This window comes from Ahaetulla prasina, chromosome 2 (genome assembly GCF_028640845.1).
Source record: "Ahaetulla prasina isolate Xishuangbanna chromosome 2, ASM2864084v1, whole genome shotgun sequence".
Lineage (NCBI taxonomy): Eukaryota > Metazoa > Chordata > Lepidosauria > Squamata > Colubridae > Ahaetulla > Ahaetulla prasina.
The window spans coordinates 196,572,892-196,593,559 of NC_080540.1; the positions used below are offsets into that span (position 1 = coordinate 196,572,892).

Below are 20,668 nucleotides of genomic sequence, written 5' to 3' on the forward strand. Positions count from 1 at the left end.
TTAGAAATGCCAACTACAATACAAAAACATCTAGATGCTCAATAGGCAAACAGACTGATTGTAACAGACATGTCTATTGTTTCTATAGTACAGAGTACCAGTTACTTGTTCAGATTTTAACGGATAAATGTTGAGAATTAATGACTAAGAATTTCTTATGTATTTTGTAACATCTCTACCCAAAATGACCACTGTAAGAACCAACTAAAAGTAGAGTGAGTCTATAAAGACTAGTAAAATTGCATCCTTAAAAAATAATTTATGCATGTTTTTTGAATTGCAACAGCTTGGCTCTGCATGTCAAAATTACAGAAATAAATACGTTTCTCCTAAAATTTCTATTTAAGTTTTATTTTAACATTTTTTCTTATATCAAACCTGCTATGCTACAAAAGGAAATATTACAAGGTTTGCTTTACAAAATGGCATGATGCACCAGTCTTATTTGAAAATAAATAAATCTTTAATATGTGAATGGTTATTGAAAATATAACTGTGAAACTTCCACATTCTTACTAGCTTTTCTACTGAAATACATTTTTCAATTTACACATACAGCCACAAGTCTTACATAGGGAGGAGACTGTGCTATAGCTTAAGGTGAGGTGCATAGGGGCAAGGCATTTTAATTTTTTTGTTATCTTTTTATATGTACTTGTCGTTTGTGGGTACTAATTTGTGTTGACATTTTTATTATTCCCTTTTGGAACAAGCAGTGCATCAGCCAAGTATAGTTTTTAGCTTCTTCTAAAATTCTTCTAAAAATTGAAAAAATTGAGGTCATTATATTGCAGCACTAGCTTTGATACTTCAATGACTTTTGTAGTACAGTACTGCTCTATAATCACCGCTCAAGTGCTCTATTTTAAAATTTAAAATTACCCTGCACATTACAGCGCCCAACTATTTCCCCTCCTTTTTTTGCAATCATCTGTTATAGAATAAGATGTTGGAGGTGTTAAACTGAAGAATTATGTAAAATATAGCATCCTATCCTGGAGTCAGATGTTACGGCTCATAATGTTTCTTTTTGGTGGGTAAGTTGCCATCTTCCAATGCTTATGGTAGTTGATGCAATATTAGTTCATTTTAAAAAAATTTCTGCTAAAATATATATTTCTGCACAGAAAATTGAAATCTATAATTTCTGATGGGGGAAATATTTTCAATAATGCCAGTAATAGCAATGATTGTAAATCTTTTTGTCTGCCAGAGTATTCAGTTTCCTAGAAAGATAGTTAATGAAGGACTGGCGGGAAGATTGTTCAATTACAGTCCATCTCTAACAAAAGAGGCCCAATCTTGGTAGAGGTTTGGTGGCTATTTTATCTTGAAGTATAAACAAAGATTTTCATGAAGAATTGCTGTGGGCGAGAACTTTCAGAAATGGAAATTTCCCATCTGTTAACTGAAATTGGATAATTTGTTACTGGGCAATTGCTTCTGCAGAATTAATTTGTTAAATCTACTAAGAAGAGCAACAAGCCAACTCTATTTAAACTCAACAAAACTTATTGTGACAAAGATTTGTGCAGTGTAAGTAAGTAATGAATGGTTACGATCTCTTTTGCAGGCTTGGTAACTCTTAGAAAGAGTGTGCAGGGTAAACATGCAGAAATAAACTAACAACTGCATTGTGAATATGATTCTTCCTATATTCTGAAAAAACTTCCAGAAAGGAAATATTGTTAAGCTTACAAAAGGTATATAGGATGAATATTTTGCTGCACCTCCCCCAAGCAATCAGAAAAAATCTTCTATCAATGCAGCTGCCTATTTCCAAGTCTTTCTAAAGTTGCTTTTATCAGCCTAATGCACATCTAGAATCAGGACAGCCGATAGTTTGGAAAGTGGGAATGCTAAATGTATTGCACACTGTGTAAAAGAACATACTCTCCTTTGAAAGCCATGACCTAAGATCCAAGTATGTTCCTAGTTTCTTTTGCTTCCCACAGTAGCCTATGCCGATATCTTGGATTAAATGGCAATGCTGTAAGGCTAACACACTCACTTTCTTCCCATTCATTTCTTTTCCATAAAGACCGGATTTTATCTATGTTTATTATTACATTTAGCCTTATTTTAAACTGGCAAGTTTACAAACTCCCTTTAAGAATATTCTGAAAATTCTGGAAATTTATCTTGCCTTAAGATGTTTATCTAATGATATCTGATCTATGTATCTAAACTATTCTGATACTGACATAGCTGCTTTGAGATGATCAATCAAGTGATAGCATAGCAAACTCTGATGCAAGAACAGCCAAGTCCTATGTTCCCAATTACAGGCACAGCACTATCTTAAAATATGCAGGTAGAAGATACCTTGCCATCTCTGCAATTATTTTGATTATCTATTGACAAGCACAGTATCTTTCTATTGTAATAAAAGTGTGTGCACAGTACTGACTACCAAGCAAGAGAATGAGTTTTCTCTCTTTCACTAAGACTTCCACATTTTGCAGATTTTTCTTAATAGACATTTCCTTCACTTTTTCCAATTGCTATATCAGACCTATTTAGGGGAAACTGAATCTGACTTACATTTGTAAAATCTTATACCCTCTTTTGAAAAATAAAAAAATACTATACTTTGGTAATAAGTATGAACTGAAAAATAAGCAGCCTTCTTTCCTAGTACTGTTCCACTGTACTTAAGCATCTTGCAATACACATTAAAGAAATCTAATGAGGAAACTGTAATATTACTTAACATGTACTCAGTTTACACAGAGGCAATCAGTTTACATGCAAAATGAGAGGAAAAGATACAACCTAGCAAACCTTTTTGTAAATGTCTATTTTCACTGCAAGATTCTTCAAGTAGCAATAATTCACCAATAGTCACTTTCTACCAGTGGTGGGCTGCAACCAATTTAACAACCAGTTCTGTGAGCACACGATTTGTGTGCGTACGTGTGCTTCACACGTACAAACACCTAATGCACTTGCACGCAGCATTCAAAATACAGCAATTTGAAGCTCAGCTGCTTACTTCTATGACAGCCCTGGTAAGTAGAACAGTGGAGGTATGGAAATCAGCTGTACAGCGCAAATCAGCTGAGCCAGAAAGAAGAAAATATAGGACAGGATAGGGCGGGGGCAGGTGCAGCTGAACATCAGAACTACTGGTTTGCCCGAATCGGTCCGAACCGGCAGCAGCCCACCACTGCTTTCTACCCTAATTGTGGGTAGCAACTACTCTTTATTAAGAGTATTAGCCATGGATTATGAGAGGGCCTCCCTGTTGGAAGCAATACTCTGTTCATGTTTTGTTTTGGTCAGTATATCCTAGCCTATGCTTATGGTACTTTAATAATTCATATCATAGAGAGAGCAAATGTAGCTTAATTTTTCTTTATAACAAATCTAAGATTATCTAGTTTAAGAGAACTAAACTAATAATTGTAGCCAGTTATTTTCATTTTCTTTCAGGAAACCTCCACTTTCCTTCAGTATAGCATCACCTTATCTTTTTTATAAAGTCACTGCTTTTTCTGTACTTGTGGGTTTTTTTGCCACATACTCTGCTTCTCCTTCAAGAGAACTCCCTCATTCTATCTTCTTTTCCTCTGTCAGTTCTAGGTCTTCTAAGGTTCTTTTGATCCAACTTGTCCATATGCTTTTCCCCTCATAAACTTTTCCCCTTCCCTCTGATTTTGATTATAGCCTGCTGCTTTTTCTCTCCCCAAATCTTCAATGAATTGACTGAAAGCTCCTTCTTGCTAAGCCCCCCCCCACCCTCTGCTGCTCAGCATGAAATATCCTGGCTCAGCCTCTGCATCATCATCACCACAGCTCAGCAAGTCAGGGCCAGATTTTATCAATGAAAAAACAGAAACAAAAACAACCCTCACTAAAAACAAAACTACTGTAATCCAAGGCCTTGGTTGTTGTCATATGCTTTGGATCTGAAGCAGGTTCTCTTTATCTTGGTACTGCTGTGTTAAAACAAACCTTTTTTTCTGAAATGAAGGAAATTGAAATGAGAAGCTAAATATTTAGTTTCAAAGAAAAATTTTAAATAATTGTGTAGCTGTAACTTAATATGAAGTCCCATCTTTCATTTCTAAATTAACTCAGCCTATTACCTGGAGTTGTTTTTCAGGTTTCATATGAAAAATATGAATACTTTCTCAAGATTTGTACTTGCATCTTTTTTAAAAAAAATGTGTATATTTAATATAGGTATCCCTTGTTTAGTGACCACAATTAGAACTGGGAACTCAGTCATTAAGCAAAGTAATTCCCAAGTGAAAGTGCAACTGTGTTTATGATCTTACTTCAGCTTTCCTTTGCTTTATAGACTTGCAAAGGTAATAAATGTGGGGACTGGTCATGAAGTTATATTTTCATCATGGTCTTAACTGCAAATGGGCACTAAACAAGACAATCACTAAATGAGCACTCCCTATATATGAAACTATATTTTAAAGAGCATATATTATTACTGAAGGAGTTAATGTCTAGAGTTCATCTTCTCGCAGAAATCCCAGCTAGATGAAGGATTACGTGTTTTATTATTAAACTAATATTAAATTAGTTTGTGCTAAAGCTTAAGATTCAGACATCTGTAAGAAAAGCTATAACATTTCTGAATCTCTAAAATTCCTATAAACGTTATAGTCCTCATATATTACCAAACAACTCTCAACATCCTTTTCTCTTGGCCAAAATGACTGAGACTGTCAGAGTTGCATTCAGCAGCATATGAAAGGCACTAGGTATGCTTTAAGCAATGATTTACAAGATTGACTCATCAATATTCCATGTACTTCTTTCTCAATGCTTTTGGTATTTGGTTTTGGAAAATTACATTTAATTTTATACAACCTCGTATCTTCAAACCAAGCTCATACTTTTTGCCAGAAATAAGAATTTTGAATAATCAAGCTGCATTATGATAGAATACTAGTATACATAAAGGCTTTTTACTACCCTTTTTACTAGAACCCTTTTTACTAACTAAATATTAAGCAAATTAATCAAAGATAACCCAAGTAGCATCCCACTAAATTTTTAAACTTAATCCAAGATGGCTTTTTTCCAGTCATTATGGACAACATTAGTAATGGGAATTGTGAGCCAAGGTGTATCTGAGTGTATCAGGTTGCCTCTTGTAGTCTGAATCATGATTTGAAAGACAGGGAATATTGACTGGGTCTACAACACGCTAAGCCATGATTTATTTTTACCATGACTTATTGAATATGCCATAATGCACAGGATCAAATAATGCTAAGCTATATCATAATTTATAAACCATAATGACTCACTACATAATCACCCTAAGTCAAAATCAAACAAACAAACCACATTATGAATCATTGGAGGGAGAAAACCTGCCCATGACTATATTTGAATCAAGCTTACCTTCTAGCTAAGAGCACTTTAGCTAAAAAGAATAGTGAACTAGCAAAGTCATACTGTTGCTAGATGGGCAACTTTTCAGTTCTAATAATAGAAATTTGGCATACATCCCCCCCATGGACAAATGATTTCTAGTCTAATATAAATAGCATATTTCATTTTATAATTTTAAATGCATTTATAAAATAGAGATGATGGTGAAATTATGAGATGGAAAAAAACAATTTCATTTAACAGTTTCAATAAAACTATAATAGCTTTTTAAGTTATGCTTTGGGGTGTGGAAGGGTACATTATTTACAATATAGTCATACACATTGCTTCCTACCAACTTGCCTAGCTGCCAAGAACATCTAGATCCCCAAAATATTTTTAGTAGAGGTATTCTATAGCAACATTGCAAAAGATAGGACAGATATTTAGCCAAAATCTATACAGGCTGCAGGAATCTTTAAAAATATGAAGCACTTAAGTTTCAGCGATGTTGCTAATGTAATTCTACTTATCAGCAGAAAATATGAAAAACATTTAAATGTTACTATACATGCTATGAACATAACCAGTCATAAAATTATGATAGGATACAGAATTACATTCATTTATCCAAATTGATGGTTTTAATGAAGTTAATTAATAGCCCTGAACTATGCTAATTATTTTTTTGTGTGTGGGGAAATACAATTGTACTACCAAGGACATACTGTCATAATCATGTATAATTCCCATTCCAAATGGATATTTAAAGAGGGGTATTTTATTCTCTGTTTGGGGGATTATATTTATTTCACATAAACCAGTATAATTTAACTCTGCAATAAAGCATTAAAGAAATTGTTTTGTCCATCGTTATATGCAAAATAAACTGATGCTTTAGAAACTGAGGCAGCTGAAAGTTCAGCAGGACTGTTTCAAAGACTTTCCCATGTGTAGACACAGCCATTTTGCTTTGTATTTTAAACGATAACAGCTGCTTCAGTACTTAGTGAAGATACTTTGTCAGTACACTTGGTGAAGCCTGCCTTCAAATGCTTCGTATAATGTCAAAGATTTAATCTTCATACTGCCCTTTCTACTTTAAGACCACTTTTATTTTTTCCTGCTATTGTATTTTTCAGTTCCACTGAGACTATGGACTCCATGTTTTGTACCAAAATTCAATCATATTTTAAAAACATATTAAAGTCTCAAACAACAAACCACATAGCTCAGTGAACTAAATCTCATAAATTTTGTTTAATAGCAGCTGTTTCAAACATGCCTTTTTGAAACTAAAGGGTATGAACTTCATGGAAACTTCTTGGGTGTGTGTGTTTATGTATATATATGTGTGTGTTTGTGTGTGTGTATACACACACATACAACACATTTATAATACAGTCAATAATATTTGAACAAACAAATGTATTAAGGCTTCTGACCAAGTTCACACTGTCCTTTGCTAGATGCAGGCAGGTATAATGACACGTATACAGATCAAATTGGCTATTAATGCTGGGTACTGATACATCTAGAAAAACATGCATGAATAGGTATATGGAGGACCAGCTAGCAGTGATTTTAATGATTGGAAAAAGGGATGTTATGACTAAAACAACTATAAGCATGCTTTGTATCTTGTATATAGTTTCTTTTCCATTTTTGGAACTGAGCAAGTATCTGGACAAAGATGGTTCAAGCTGGTCTATTTACTAAGCCCTCTCTCAGCCAGAATAAATAAATAAATAAATAAATAATAAAAATAATTAATGGACATGTTTTTCAGATAAACTGAGGTTAAAATTATATAGGCGAATTCTCCTAAGAATAATTAAGATATGAATTGCAAGCCTACATATCTAGAAGGCATATACTAAACATATTTAATAATAGTTTTTATAAGTAAAATAACATAGGGCTTAGATTGCAGTTTTCATAAATTTCTTTATGGAAAAAGTTAAGAAATTATGTTTTCAGTCTTGAACAATCTTTGTCAGAGCATACTTCAACAATGGCAAAAAAGGAAGTCAAGGGACATAGGTTGTCTTCTGTTAACTTATGATGTTAACTTATGATGTTTCTTGTTTATCAGGAAAAGGAATTAATAGCACTTCCTGTTTACCTGATGCTGAAGGTGAAACTATTAGTGCATAAAAGAAAATAATTGATATTTTAAAAGAAAACATTAAGAAAAAGCAACGTTAACACTAGCAACAATTGTGTACATTATTAAGGTGAAATAGCATCTATGAAGCACTGTATATTTGCTTCTTATATTTATGAATCTAAATGGTTCATAACCTAATGAACCTAAATAGTTCATAAATGATCTAAATAATCCTTCTGCAAATTTTTCATTTTCTGATAATTGAATTTATGCTATGGAAATTTTATTATAATAATACCGGTAGTCTGTCATAATAGCCTTTAGATAATGTTATGTTTTAAGTTAAGTTTGGGGGAAAGGCTACATTATATGAAGTACAGTCATACACACTGCCTCCTACTAACTGACCTAGCTGCCACAAAAATCTAGATCCCTAATAATTCTTTCAGGAAGAGAGGAATTATGCAGCAACAATTTAAAAGATAAGACAGAGTTATTTAACCAATAACTACATAGGCTGCAGGAATCTTTAAAAATACACTGAAGTATTTGAGTTTCAGGAATGTTGATTATGTAAATCCGGAGAGAGCAGGACTCAACAATTCTAAAAAAATACATGCCCTTGATATCTCATAATTTGTTGTAGTGTAGTGCCTATTCTTCTTGATCATGCCCATGTAATTTGATCTACTCCTTGTAACAAATCACTGACAGACATGCATGCAGAAGACCATTTTATATTATACTGAAACACACTGTACCAGACCAGTATCAGAAATGTGCTTCTATTATTTTTAAAATATAAAGTGCATCATTATGAAATCACAAAACTGACAGACTTTCTGTCTGGACCATACAGTTTTAAAAGAGAGGTCAGGGCTTTAACATAAAATAATTCAAGAGGTACAAATTGATTATGTCCACCCTGCCCTCCTAGAATTGTTTTTGGCCACGCTTTTTTAGTGCAAATAAGCTAGAGTTTTTTTTTCCTCAAGTTTAAGGGATATGGCATTTTTGGGATGCAAAGAATATTTCTTTACATCATAACAGATCCTTCTGTAAGCTTTTAACAAGTTATTGCCACTTTCCAAAGAAGTGCATGTACTGTCAGATGTAAAGAGAAACTTTTTTCCCAAATGACCATTTCAACTATTACCATTATAAATTGGATCATATAATCCTTGGGTTTAAAGATATAAACACATCCAGTTATGTCCAATAATAAGATGAATATATATACATATATTGTATATATATATATACACACACATATATATATACAATTTATATATATAAATTTTAAGGCTCATGTGTAATCCCTCTCAGATGCTCACATCCGTATTTATCTGTGTTTAAGTCATTAGTTGATTTGAAGAACATGGCAATGTGTGCCTATATACAGAGGAAAACAGAACCTTTAGTGGCACAGGAATACACAAATTTGGGATGGGGGAAGACAGCAATATAAACAGGGACTGCTGACTATCTGGCTCAATACAAAAACAAGATAAAGTAGTGCAAACTTGTACAAGCCAGTATATTAACTAATATACATTTTTACTGTAGTGGTAAATAACAGTTTATCTATTTGCTAAACAAAAGCTGCAGAAGAAATGCATTCTTGAAACACCAAAAATAGAATATTAATATGTTTGTTTCTATTAAATTTGATAAGGTAAAGTTTCCATAAAAATGTATTAATTAATGAAAGTTTTTTTAAAAAACAAAACCTGTTATATATGATGAAATAGGAAAAATAGAAAGGCAAGAGATGGGAAAATGTGAGCATCAGGAATTCATACATTCATGGATTCCATGTTGTATAACTGGACGTTACTATTACTACAGGCATTGGGATGTGCATCAGCAAATCAGCAGAATGGTAATTTAGACTTAGACAATTTACTACAAGTCTGCTATCAAATCAATAATAGCGCATTAGACCTCTAATTTTCCACCTTAGAACGTATACTTTCATGCCAGTATTTACTTAGAATCTTTCATGACTTGCTCTGGCCCACAGACCATTAGTAATTGAAAAATTAAAACAAGATTTGAGGTTGAAATTAAACATTATTAGTTATTTCTGAAACAGCCAAATAGTCATTAGGTCAAATTTCCAAATATTGGGTAAATCACCTAAAACAGTGACATTAGTTTCCTTCTCCTTTGTCACAACTAGAGCACACATTTCTAAAGTTCCTTTGATGATTTTGGTGCAATCTTTTTTCTTTTCTTTCTAAATAAAAGCATTTGGGCAACTTTTCACACCAAATTAAATGTAAGGCTATGATCTCCACTTTTACTAACAGTCCTTGAGAAAGGAGGTCACAGCAGTTTTAAAATGGTGCTGAAATGGAAATACCAAGAAGAATACAACTGAAATTAGAAAATCATGCTCCTTGGCTAGCAGAGCACCTGGATATGAAAAAGAAATGAATACTGAGCCTGAACAAACCAATTTAGTTCTTTTAAAGAAAAAGTACTAGATTTCAACATAGAAATAGCTTACACAGTATCAAGGTCAAAAGCAAAAGCTTTGGCACTCTGAACTCCAATTTAAAATGTGATTTACAGCACAATCCTTGCCATGTTGATGCAATACTGTATTTAGCTTCACTGTATTCAGTTCATTATGTTCCCATTTAAATACAGATAACTGAAGTCTTAAATGATGCCAAACAAAAAAAATGTATATTTCATTTCTGTTTCATGATAAATTATCTATTAGCTGCCCAACACAGGCTTCTCCAGTCATTTTCTTGATATTTTTTTAACATGGGTTAATGTTTAGTAAAATAAAAATACAGATTATAATTTGGAATAAATATTTAAGAGCTAAGATTTCAATATAAGATCAATAGCTATTACTGAATACTTCAATTGCACCAATGTGGAATCTGATCTGCGGGATACCAACTAACTGATGCACCAAAATCTCTCAAAGTATTTTTTTTGAAGATAAATCAGAAATTATTCTAATGTTTTTCCACACTGTAGACATTTAACCTTCCTGTTTAGAATTTTAATTCCAACCATTATTCATCTACCAAATTCCCACATCACAGCAACTTGCTAGAACCACTTAACCCCACAAATATAAAAATAGTTTTGAGATTTATACTATTTAAATAAGCTCTCCTCACAAGATGTCAACAATCCATACAGAAGGGATGACATGATCAACATTTAACATAGATATATCTTTTGGAGGGGTCACTTAAATTACTGGGTTATCCTATGATTAGGTACCCATACCTAATCAATGATGAAATTAATCACTGGCCAATTCTTCCTCCCTTAAAAATATTTTATCATAATGTAATTAGCAGATTTACTTAGTTAAATATACCTTTCCCAATACGATCATTTAAAATTTAAAGGTCAGTTTTGGTCATAAATGCTCTTGGTTACCATTACAACACATCAATTCCATCTGGCTTATTTGCATCATGTTACACTGCAACACAAATCTTATACATATTCTTTAAAGATTACAACAGAGTTAGTGGTATTATACATATTTGATAAACTTGTGAGGTTAAGAATCAGAATCACAGGATAATTAATTGTTCCTATAAGAAACCAGAGAAGTTGCTGGGTGTAATTTAACATGAAAACCAGACCCATATATTGGAATTATCTAATAACAGGGAAGAACTTACAAAAAGAAAGGCAACTTCTTCCAGCCATTACATATCAGTACCTCCTGGCATTTCTCTGCTTTGATTCTTGGCCCATTGAAAAACATTCTAATCAAGACCCTCTTGTTCTTCTCCACTGTCCCCTCTGATATCCATCCTTTTCTCTTTATGGCCATTGTAAATTCTCCTCATTTCCTCTTCATACTTGATAAAGTTTTCTCCAAATCTTGTCCATGCTTTGTATGGGACAGTTATGGTGTTACGGTATGGAGGCCTCACTTCACTTACCTTCAAAAAAATACCATACCTGTTAGATCCCACATCAAAGTAGAACCTCTTGTTGTCTACCCTGAAGGAAGTCCCCTCTGGGAGTTCAGGAGGATCATCCCCTCCACTCCTCCTTTCTTCTATGTCTCCTTCCCCATATTCTTCAATAAGTTGGACCAAAGCATCCCTGAATTCAATCATTCCCTGTGCTGGAAGGACAATAGTCTGTTCCTGCCCCAAACTGTGACCAAAATATCCTATCATGCCAGGTCCTCTAATCAAGGTTTGTCTAATCCTTAAGAAACGTCCACGTTGATTCTCCTTTAGGTCTAGGTAATATTTCCTATTATCTCTTTCGATATATTCAGTTTTTAAGACGCTGTGAAGATGTTCCTCAGATCCCACTGAAGCTGGAGGCGAGGGTAGTTGATGGTGTTGCCGCCTTCTTGAATCTTGTTCTTTGCCATTAGCATGGTCATTCCGGTGACTCTGGCTGCTTTTCAAGCCCAAATGGGCATAGTGTTCAATGAAATCACCCAGGCAATCTTTCAGCTCAGAAGCTACTGATAAAGATAGGGTCAGCTTGCTTTTTCTGATATTGTCCTGCCTGCCTCTTCCTATCCAGACTTCGGCTATCTTCAGAAAACGGCCTCGGGAACTTTGCTTCACGTCCAGATAAAATCTCTTTTTTTGGATGTCCACTCTTTTGGACGCCAGCTCCTGGATTTCCATGCAGCCCGCCTGAGAAGAGGAGGCAGGATAATGATACTGCTGCTGGGACTGGGAGTAAATGCTCCTGTGTAGGCCAGAGCCCCCCACACTCCTTCCTCCTCCTCCTCCTCTGCCTCTCTCCATCTTTAACCATCAACTGAAAATAACAAATATATAACAAAGATGCATAACACCATAAACATCCAGGAGTTCCATTTCGCTTTCCTGGCAATAGCCTCACTGCGCATAATTAATTTCCCCAAGAAAGTTATTTCACCAACACTTTTGTTTTTTAGCCTGATACATAGAAAGGGGGGGGGCGGTGGAACGGGGAGGAGTTATTGTAGAAAATCATGTGCTAAATTGCTGAATGTCTGGCCGATGTTAAAGGCACAGAATCCATTTAAAAAAGAAACAGCCTTTTCCACCCTTACTAACCCTGTTCCTACAACATCAGCGACATCCCTACATCAGCAACGTTAAACCGTTGGCAGGGGAAGCTTCTCCTGCCACGAAAACGTAGCTAGAGTACAAGGAGAGTTCTTTTTTAAAAAAAATTTTTTTTAAATGTATCCTGTGTTACGGTGTCAATACTGTGCTTGGGGATTCGCTTGATAAAGCCCCCATCCCGCGACTGAAGCCTTTTCTCCGTCAGCTGCTGAACGTCAGGCTTTTTCTGCTGCCTGTGGCCCGCGCGGGGAAGCGTGAGGGGGGGTGGGGAAGGCAAGACCTGTCTAAGAAACAGGGCAGCCCCGACCTTCCCGAACGGGCCTTCGCGCCACCACAAAGCCCGATCGGGTCAAAAGACCTCTCGCCTTCAAGAGCGTCTTCCTTCCCCCTTATAAACGGACAGCCTAATTCCAGGGGAGTCCTCCCGTTCTCCACCCGTGGCTCCCCCGCCTCCCCAACGCACACCCTATGGGCGCCCGTACAAATTGCACCGACGGCCCCTCCAGGCGCCATGACACGCAATTGAGCCGGGGCGGGGGGGGGGGAGGAGCGGGTTAGCCAGAGGAGTGGGGGGGGGGAAACAAAACCCCACAAGCGCAGGGCGGCCGACACTTACTCCATCCCTTCAACTGCCTCTCGCCGACTTGCTTCTCAACCAGCCGCGGCCGCTATCCGCCCTGGCCCCTGCAGCGCTCGCCTTCCCCGCGCGGCCGCCTCCGAAAGAGGGATGAGCGCTCCGCGATCGGGCGGGTCCTATTGCCGCTCGCTTCTTCGCCCTCCTCCGGGGCGCTGCTTCAGCTTCGGCGCGCGCCAGCCAACGTCAGCCGCCTCAGCCGCAAAGAAAACGAGAGGGGGGGAAAAAAACAACCACAGCGTGCCGAGCGGCCTGAGAGCAGGAATCCCTTTCTCCCTCCAACTTTGAAGCGCCTCGTCTCCCTCCCACCTTTCTTCCAACAACGATAAACTACATCCCCCAGAATGTCCTGCGTTGCCGGCGGCTGGCGGGCGCGGAAGCTTTTGTGCGCATGCACCTCACCTCATTTCACCTTCTACAGTTGACAGCGGCCGGAAAGAAAGGCGGGGGGGGGAAGGGAGGAGGAGTATGGCGGCTCGTGACGTATTTTCGTTGCGACGAATAAGTGTTGGCTATGGGTGATGATTTTCTCGTGCGTCTGGCGGGAAAGAGATCGAGAGAGAACTTTTTTTCCTATGGCACTGGGCGGTGGGGGAATTTCGGGGTGAGGTGAGTTTCTTTTACTTCCAGCGCTACTATTAGGATAGATAGCTATTTGCTTGTGAAACTATCTGGCATCCGTAGCCATCAATACTCCTGTTGCATTCATATCCAGCTTACTCCTGTTGCATTCATATCCAGCTTTTCCTCTGGGACTTAGTTCTATATTTATATACTAATATAAATATAATCGCCTCACAATAAGGCCACACCTCTCTAAATATTCCCTTGATAGTAAAACTTTTGGAAAGGCAGTTCTTACATTGACCTGTAATTGCCTTTGAATGTGATGGTTTCGGCATACGCCTGCATCTGGAATCTAAATTTGTTTTCTAAGTGACAGACGTGATTGTGACAGATAAATTGTTTTGACTCCAGCAGCACAATATATATTCTAAAGTAGCACTTGGTTGTCATTTTCAGTGTATTTGTTCAACCAAAACTAACAGAAGAGGCTCTTCTGAAAATATTTTTTCCCTTTTTTTTAGCCACATTGGCCAGGAAACCAGGAGAATGAGTTCTAGCTCTGCCTTAGACATGAAAGCTGGATGAATGACTTTGGGTCAGTTTCTCAGTCCAACCCACCTCACAGGGCTGTTGTTGTGGGGAAAATAGGTGAAAGGAATATTTGGTAAATTGGCTGCCTTCAGTTATATATAAAAAAGGTAGGATAAAAATATGATAATAACCAGAATACCCTTTTTTCCCCTCAAAGTAGACCAATTTATACCATACACAGCATTCTGGATGATTGACCTACTGTTTATAGCTGCATTCTTTGCTTTCTTAACTTTTCCAATTTTTCTCGTTCTTATTATTGAAAGTGAAAGACAATGCTCCATCAGGTGTCCTTCTGCCAAATATGAATTTACAATAAGAAAACATGAATGAATTTATAATAAGAAAAATCATTATGAATGGTATTGTCAGGTCCCATATATTTCTATTGGGATGCTGGCATTCTGGTGGGAGGGGGAAGGATTGGAGGGATCTCTCTATGAAGCTTCTGTTTCTATTTCCTGCTTGGAGAGATCTCTGTATGAAGTTTCTAAAAAACTGGGCCCTAAATACATTGGGCCTTTCCCCATCGTTTGTATTATTATTTATTTATTTATTTATTATTTATTTATTATTTAAATTTATATACCGCCCTATCTCCCAAAGGACTCAGGGCGGTTCACAGGCATATAAAACATCAATATACAAAATTAAAATAATCTTTAAAAAACTTATTCCAATGCCCTATTATTAAAAATAAAAATATTAATATTAAAATCAATTTAAAACCCCTGTAAATTTAAAATCTAAGCCAGTCCTGCACAGATGAATAAGTGTGTCTTGAGCTCGCGACGGAAGGTTCGAAGGTCCGGAAGTTGACGGAGTCCCGGGGGGAGCTCGTTCCAGAGGGCGGGAGCCCCCACAGAGAAGGCCCTTCCCCTGGGCGTCGCCAGACGACACTGCCTAGCTGACGGCACCCTGAGGAGTCCCTCTCTGTGAGAGCGCACGGGGCGGTGAGAGGTATCTGGTCGCAGTAGGCGGTCCCGTAGATAACCCGGCCCTATGCCATGGAGCGCTTTAAAGGTGGTCACCAAAACCTTGAAGCGCACCCGGAAGGCCACAGGTAGCCAGTGCAGCCTGCGCAGGATGGGTGTTATGCGGGAGCCACGAGGGGCCCCATCTATCACCCGCGCAGCCGCATTCTGGACTAACTGTAGCCTCCGGATGCCCTTCAAGGGAAGCCCCATGTAGAGAGCGTTGCAGTAATCCAGGCGAGATGTCACGAGGGCGTGAGTGACCGTGCATAGGGCCTCCCGGTCCAGAAAGGGGCGCAACTGGCGCACCAGGCGAACCTGGTAGAACGCTCTCCTGGAGACGGCCGTCAAATGATCTTCTAGAGACAGCCGTTCATCCAGGAGGACGCCTAAGTTGCGCACCCTCTCCATCGGGGCCAGTGACTCGCCACCGATGGTCAGCCGCGGTTAGCTGACTGTGCGGGATGCGGCATCCACAGCCACTCTGTCTTGGAGGGATTGAGCTTGAGCCTGTTTCTCCCCATCCAGACCCGTACGGCCTCCAGACACCGGGACAGCACTTCGATAGCTTCGTTGGGGTGGTCCGGTGTAGAAAAGTACAGCTGGGTGTCATCCGCATACAGCTGGTACTTCACACCGAAACCACTGATGATCTCACCCAGCGGCTTCATGTAGATGTTAAACAGAAGGGGCGAGAGAATCGACCCCTGCGGCACCCCACAAGTGAGGCGCCTCGGGGGCGGCCTCTGCCCCCCTGTCAACACCGACTGCAACCGGTCGGAGAGATAGGAGGAGAACCACCGATAAACGGTGCCTCCCACTCCCAATCCCTCCAACCGGCGCAGCAGGATACCATGGTCGATGGTATCGAAAGCCACTGAGAGGTCTAATAGGACCAGGGCAGAGGAACAACCCCTATCCCTGGCCCTCCAGAGATCATCCACCAACGCGACCAAAACCGTCTCCGTGCTGTAACCGGGTCGGAAACTGGACTGATTATTAACTGTGTCATGGTGGAATTGCAACTCCCTAAGTCATTAAAGCAAGTCCACCCCGTTTTCCATTGTAGCTTGCTGAAGCCTGAAGTCACCTCTGACCTTTGTCCAGCTACTACCCCTGTTCTACCCCCTATTATGGTAGAGGGCAAAGAACATTTCGAAGTTCAAGAAATTCTAGACTCTAGGAAATTCTGCGGAGCCACTCAGTACCTGGTGGCTTGGAAACACCTTCCCTTCTCACACAATGAATGGGTTCACAAAAAATATGTGCGGGGGCCTAAATGAATACGTATATTTCATCAATTGTACCCTAACAAACCTCACTGTTTTTATGTTTTCTTTCTCTCCCTCTCCCTCTCCATTTTCTTTCAGGTGGACTTCCCTTTTTTGCGGGGGGGGGAGGGGGGGGCAGCATGTCAGGTCCTATATATTTCTTTTGGGATGCTGCCATTCTGATGGGAGGGGGGAGGATTGAATATATGAAGTTTCTGTTTCTGTTTCTGTTTCCTGCATTGCTGTACTATGGGAGGGGTTTTGTTTGCACTGCTTTAAATTGCTGTTTTTTAAGTGGGAAGTTTACAGGTGAAACTCGAAAAATTAGAATATTGTGCAAAGGTTCATTTATTTCAGTAATGCAACATAAAAGGTGAAACTAATATATGAGATAGACTCATTACATGCAAAGCGAGATAGTTCAAGCCTTGATTTGTCATAATTTTGATGATTATGGCTTACACTCATGAAAACCCCAACTTCACAATCTCAGAAAATTAGAATATTACATGAAATCAGTAAAACAAGGATTGTACATAGAACAATATCAGACCTCTGAAAAGTATAGGCATGCCTACGTACTTAGTACTTGGTTTGGGCCCCTTTTGCATCAATTACTGCCTCAATGCGACGTGGCATGGATGCTATCAGCCTGTGGCACTACTGAGGTGTTATGGAAAACCAGGATGCTTCAATAGTGGCCTTCAGCTCTTCTGCATTGTTCGGTCTCATGTCTCTCATCTTTCTTTTGGCAATGCCCCATAGATTCTCTATGGAGTTCAGGTCAGGCGAGTTTGCTAGCCAATCAAGCATAGTAATCCCATGGGCATTGCACCAGGTTCTGGTACTTTTGGCAGTATGGGCAGTGCCAAGTCCTGCTGGAAAATGAAGTCAGCATCCCCATAAAATTTGTCTGCGGAAGGAAGCATGAAGTGCTCCAAAATATCCTGGTAGATGGCTGCGTTGACCCTGGACTTAATAAAGCACAGTGGACCAACACCAGCAGATGACATGGCTCCTCAAATCAACACAGACTGTGGAAACTTCACACTGGACTTCAAGCACCTTGCAGTATGTGCCTCTCCATTCTTCCTCCAGACTCTGGGTCCTTGGTTTCCAAATGAGATGCAAAAGTTGTTCTCATAAGAAAAGAGGACTTTGGACCACTGAACAACAGACCAGTTCTTTTTTTCTTTAGCCTAGCTAAGATGCTTCTGACAAGCGGCTTGACAAGAGGAATATGACATTTAGAATAGAATAGAATAGAATAGAATTTTTATTGGCCAAGTGTGATTGGACACACAAGGAATTTGTCTTGGTGCATATGCTCTCAGTGTACATAAAAGAAAAGATACGTTCATCAAGGGACAACATTTACAACACAATTGATGGTCAATATGTCAATATAAATCATAAGGATTGCCAGCAACAAGTTATAGTCATATAGTCATAAATGGAGAGAGATTGGTGATGGGAACTATGAAACGATTAATAGTAGTGCAGATTCAGTAAATAGTCTGACAGTGTTGAGGGAATTATTTGTTTAGCAGAGTGATGGCCTTCGGGAAAAAACTGTTCTTGTGTCTAGTTGTTCTGGTGTGCAGTGCTCTATAGCGTCGTTTTGAGGGTAGGAGTTGAAACAGTTTATGTCCAGGATGCGAGGGATCTGCAAATATTTTCACGGCCCTCTTCTTGATTCGTGCAGTATACAGGTCCTCAATGGAAGGCAAGTTGGTAGCAATTATTTTTTCTGCAGTTCTAATTATCCTCTGAAGTCTGTGTTTTTCTTGTTGGGTTGCAGAACCGAACCAGACAGTTATAGAGGTGCAAATGACAGACTCAATAATTCCTCTGTAGAATTGGATCAGCAGCTCCTTGGGCAGTTTGAGCTTACTGAGTTGGCGCAGAAAGAACATTCTTTGTTGTCCTTTTTAATGATGTTTTTGATGTTAGCTGTCCATTTGAGATCTTGCGATATGATAGAACCCAGAAATTTGAAGGTTTCTACTGTTGATACTGTGTTGTCAAGTATTGTGAGAGGTGGAAGTATGGAAGGTTTTTTCCTAAAGTCTACCACCATTTCTACGGTTTTGAGTGTGTTCAGTTCCAGATTGTTTTGGTTGCACCACAAGGCTAGTTGTTCGACCTCTCGTCTATATGCGGATTCGTCATTGTCTCGAATGAGACCAATCACTGTTGTGTCATCTGCGAACTTCAGTAGCTTAACAAATGGATCATTGGAGATGCAGTCATTGGTATACAGAGAGAAGTGGGGAGAGCACACAGCCTTGGGGGGCCCCTGTGCTAATTGTACAGGTATTTGATGTGATCTTGCTTAGCTTCACCTGCTGCTTCCTGTTTGTTAGGAAGCTTGTGATCCACTTACAAGTCTGTTCCGGTACCTGTAGCTGGTTTAGCTTAGTTAGAAGAATGTCTGGAATGATGGTATTGAATGCTGAACTAAAGTCTACAAAAAGGACCCTTGCATAGGTCTTTGGAGACTCAAGATGTTGTAGGATGTAGTGCAGAGCCATATTAACAGCATCATCTGTAGATCTGTTTGCTCGGTATGCAAATTGCAAGGGGTCTAAGAGCGGATTCGTGATGGTTTTCAGGTAGGAAAGCACTAGCCTTTCAAAGGTTTTCATGACTACAGATGTTAGAGCAACTGGTCTGTAGTCATTCAGTTCCTTGATGGTGGGCTTCTTCGCACTGGGATGATGGTAGAGCGTTTGAAGCAAGAAGGAACATAGCACATCTCTAGTGATTTATTGAAAATATGGGTGAAGATGGGGCCAATTGGTCAGCACAGACTTTTAAGCAAGAAGGAGTTATCTTGTCTGGGCCTGGAGCTTTTCCTGGCTTTTGTCTGTGAAATAGGTCCTGCACTTCCTTTTCTGTGATCACTAGGGTTGTGAACCCAATGAAATGGGGTCAGTTGTAGGAGGCTTGGCTGTTGTTGGTGTGTCTGAGATGGGGTTGTGGAGATAGGTGGCTGTAGTTTCCTTTCAAACCTGCAGTAAAACTCATTCAGGTCATCTGCCAGTTGTTGATTACCTTCAGCCTGGGAAGGAGGTTTGCCATGTGATATTTTTAAGAGTTTTCCACATGTTTGCTGGTTCATTTGCTGAAAATTGATTCTTTAGCTTTTCAGAGTAGCTTCTTTTTGCTGCTCTTATCTCCCTTGTTAGTGCATTTCTGGCCTGATTGTACAGCATTTTATCACCTTTTCTGTAGGCTTCCTCTTTGGAATGTCGTAGCTGCTTAAGTTTAGGTGTAAACCAAGGTTTGTTATTACTGTGTATTCGCAAGTTCCTTGTAGGTACACATAGGTCTTCACAGAAGCTGACATATGATGTTACAGTATCTGTGAGTTCATCCAGGTCTGCAGAGGTATCTTTAAAAATATTCCAATCAGTGCAGTCAAAACATGCCTGTAGCTTTAATTCTGATTCCTCCGTCCAGGTTTTCACTGATTTAATTATTGGTTTTATGGCTTTAAGTCTTTGCCTGTAAGCAGGTACAAGGTGAATCATGCAATGATCAGAGTGTCCTACAGCTGCACGTGGTAAAGACCGATAGGCATCTTTTAATGTTGTGTAGCAGTGGTCTAGAGTATTCTTGCCTCTGGTGGGACAATTGACATGCTGAAAGTATTTTGGTAGTTCTTTCCTTAAGTTTGCCTTGTTTAGATCTCCCAAAACAATGGCCAGTGAGTCAGGGTGTTTGGCTTCAGCCTCCATGATTTGGTCAGCTAGAGTTCGTAATGCCTCGTTTACACAGGCTTGTGGTGGGACATAAACAGCAATTAGAAGAAATGAGGAAAATTCACGAGGCGAATAGTAAGGTTTGCAGTTGATTTGAAGCCCATGTCCAGGATCTGTCTGTGTGGTGGCTGTTGATGCACTGACTCCAGCCTCAGTCCACTCTTTATGAAAGTCCCCAACACTTTTGAATGGCCTTCTGCACCTTCTTCTTCCACACTTTTCCCTTCCACATAATTTTCTATTAATGTGCTTTGATACAGCACTTTGGGAACATCCAGCTTCTTTTGCAATTACCTTTTGAGGCTTTCCCTCCTTATGGAGGGTATCAATGATGGTTTT

The 20,668-nt window shown here is 38.9% G+C and overlaps 2 protein-coding genes across 9 annotated transcripts in view; one reads left to right on the forward strand and one right to left on the reverse strand.

Annotated features, from left to right (window-relative positions):
- Positions 1-1,098: 1,098 nt before the first annotated feature.
- PURG (purine rich element binding protein G) lies at positions 1,099-13,546 on the reverse strand. 2 transcript variants are annotated; one of them, XM_058166976.1, is made up of 2 exons: positions 13,142-13,546; positions 1,099-12,105 (listed from the first exon to the last, which is right to left on the reverse strand). In XM_058166976.1, the coding sequence occupies exon 2, from the start codon at positions 12,094-12,096 to the stop codon at positions 11,206-11,208; it is 891 nt and encodes a 296-aa protein (XP_058022959.1). In that variant the 5' UTR covers positions 12,097-12,105; positions 13,142-13,546; the 3' UTR covers positions 1,099-11,205. The 2 variants fall into 2 exon arrangements, with proteins under 2 accessions (XP_058022959.1, XP_058022958.1); XM_058166975.1 differs by having other exon boundaries at positions 1,099-12,232; positions 13,142-13,545.
- Positions 13,547-13,706: 160 nt separating this feature from the next.
- WRN (WRN RecQ like helicase) overlaps positions 13,707-20,668 on the forward strand; it is an 89,806-nt gene continuing 82,844 nt past the window's right edge. For 2 of the 7 annotated variants that reach the window (XM_058173214.1, XM_058173219.1), the window contains exons 1-2: positions 13,713-13,768; positions 14,248-14,424. The gene's annotated coding sequence lies outside the window, so the exon portion shown is untranslated. Of the gene's footprint in view, positions 13,769-14,247; positions 14,425-20,668 lie in introns of those variants that run through there. The other 5 variants (XM_058173216.1, XM_058173220.1, XM_058173217.1 and 2 more) reach the window with 3 other exon arrangements.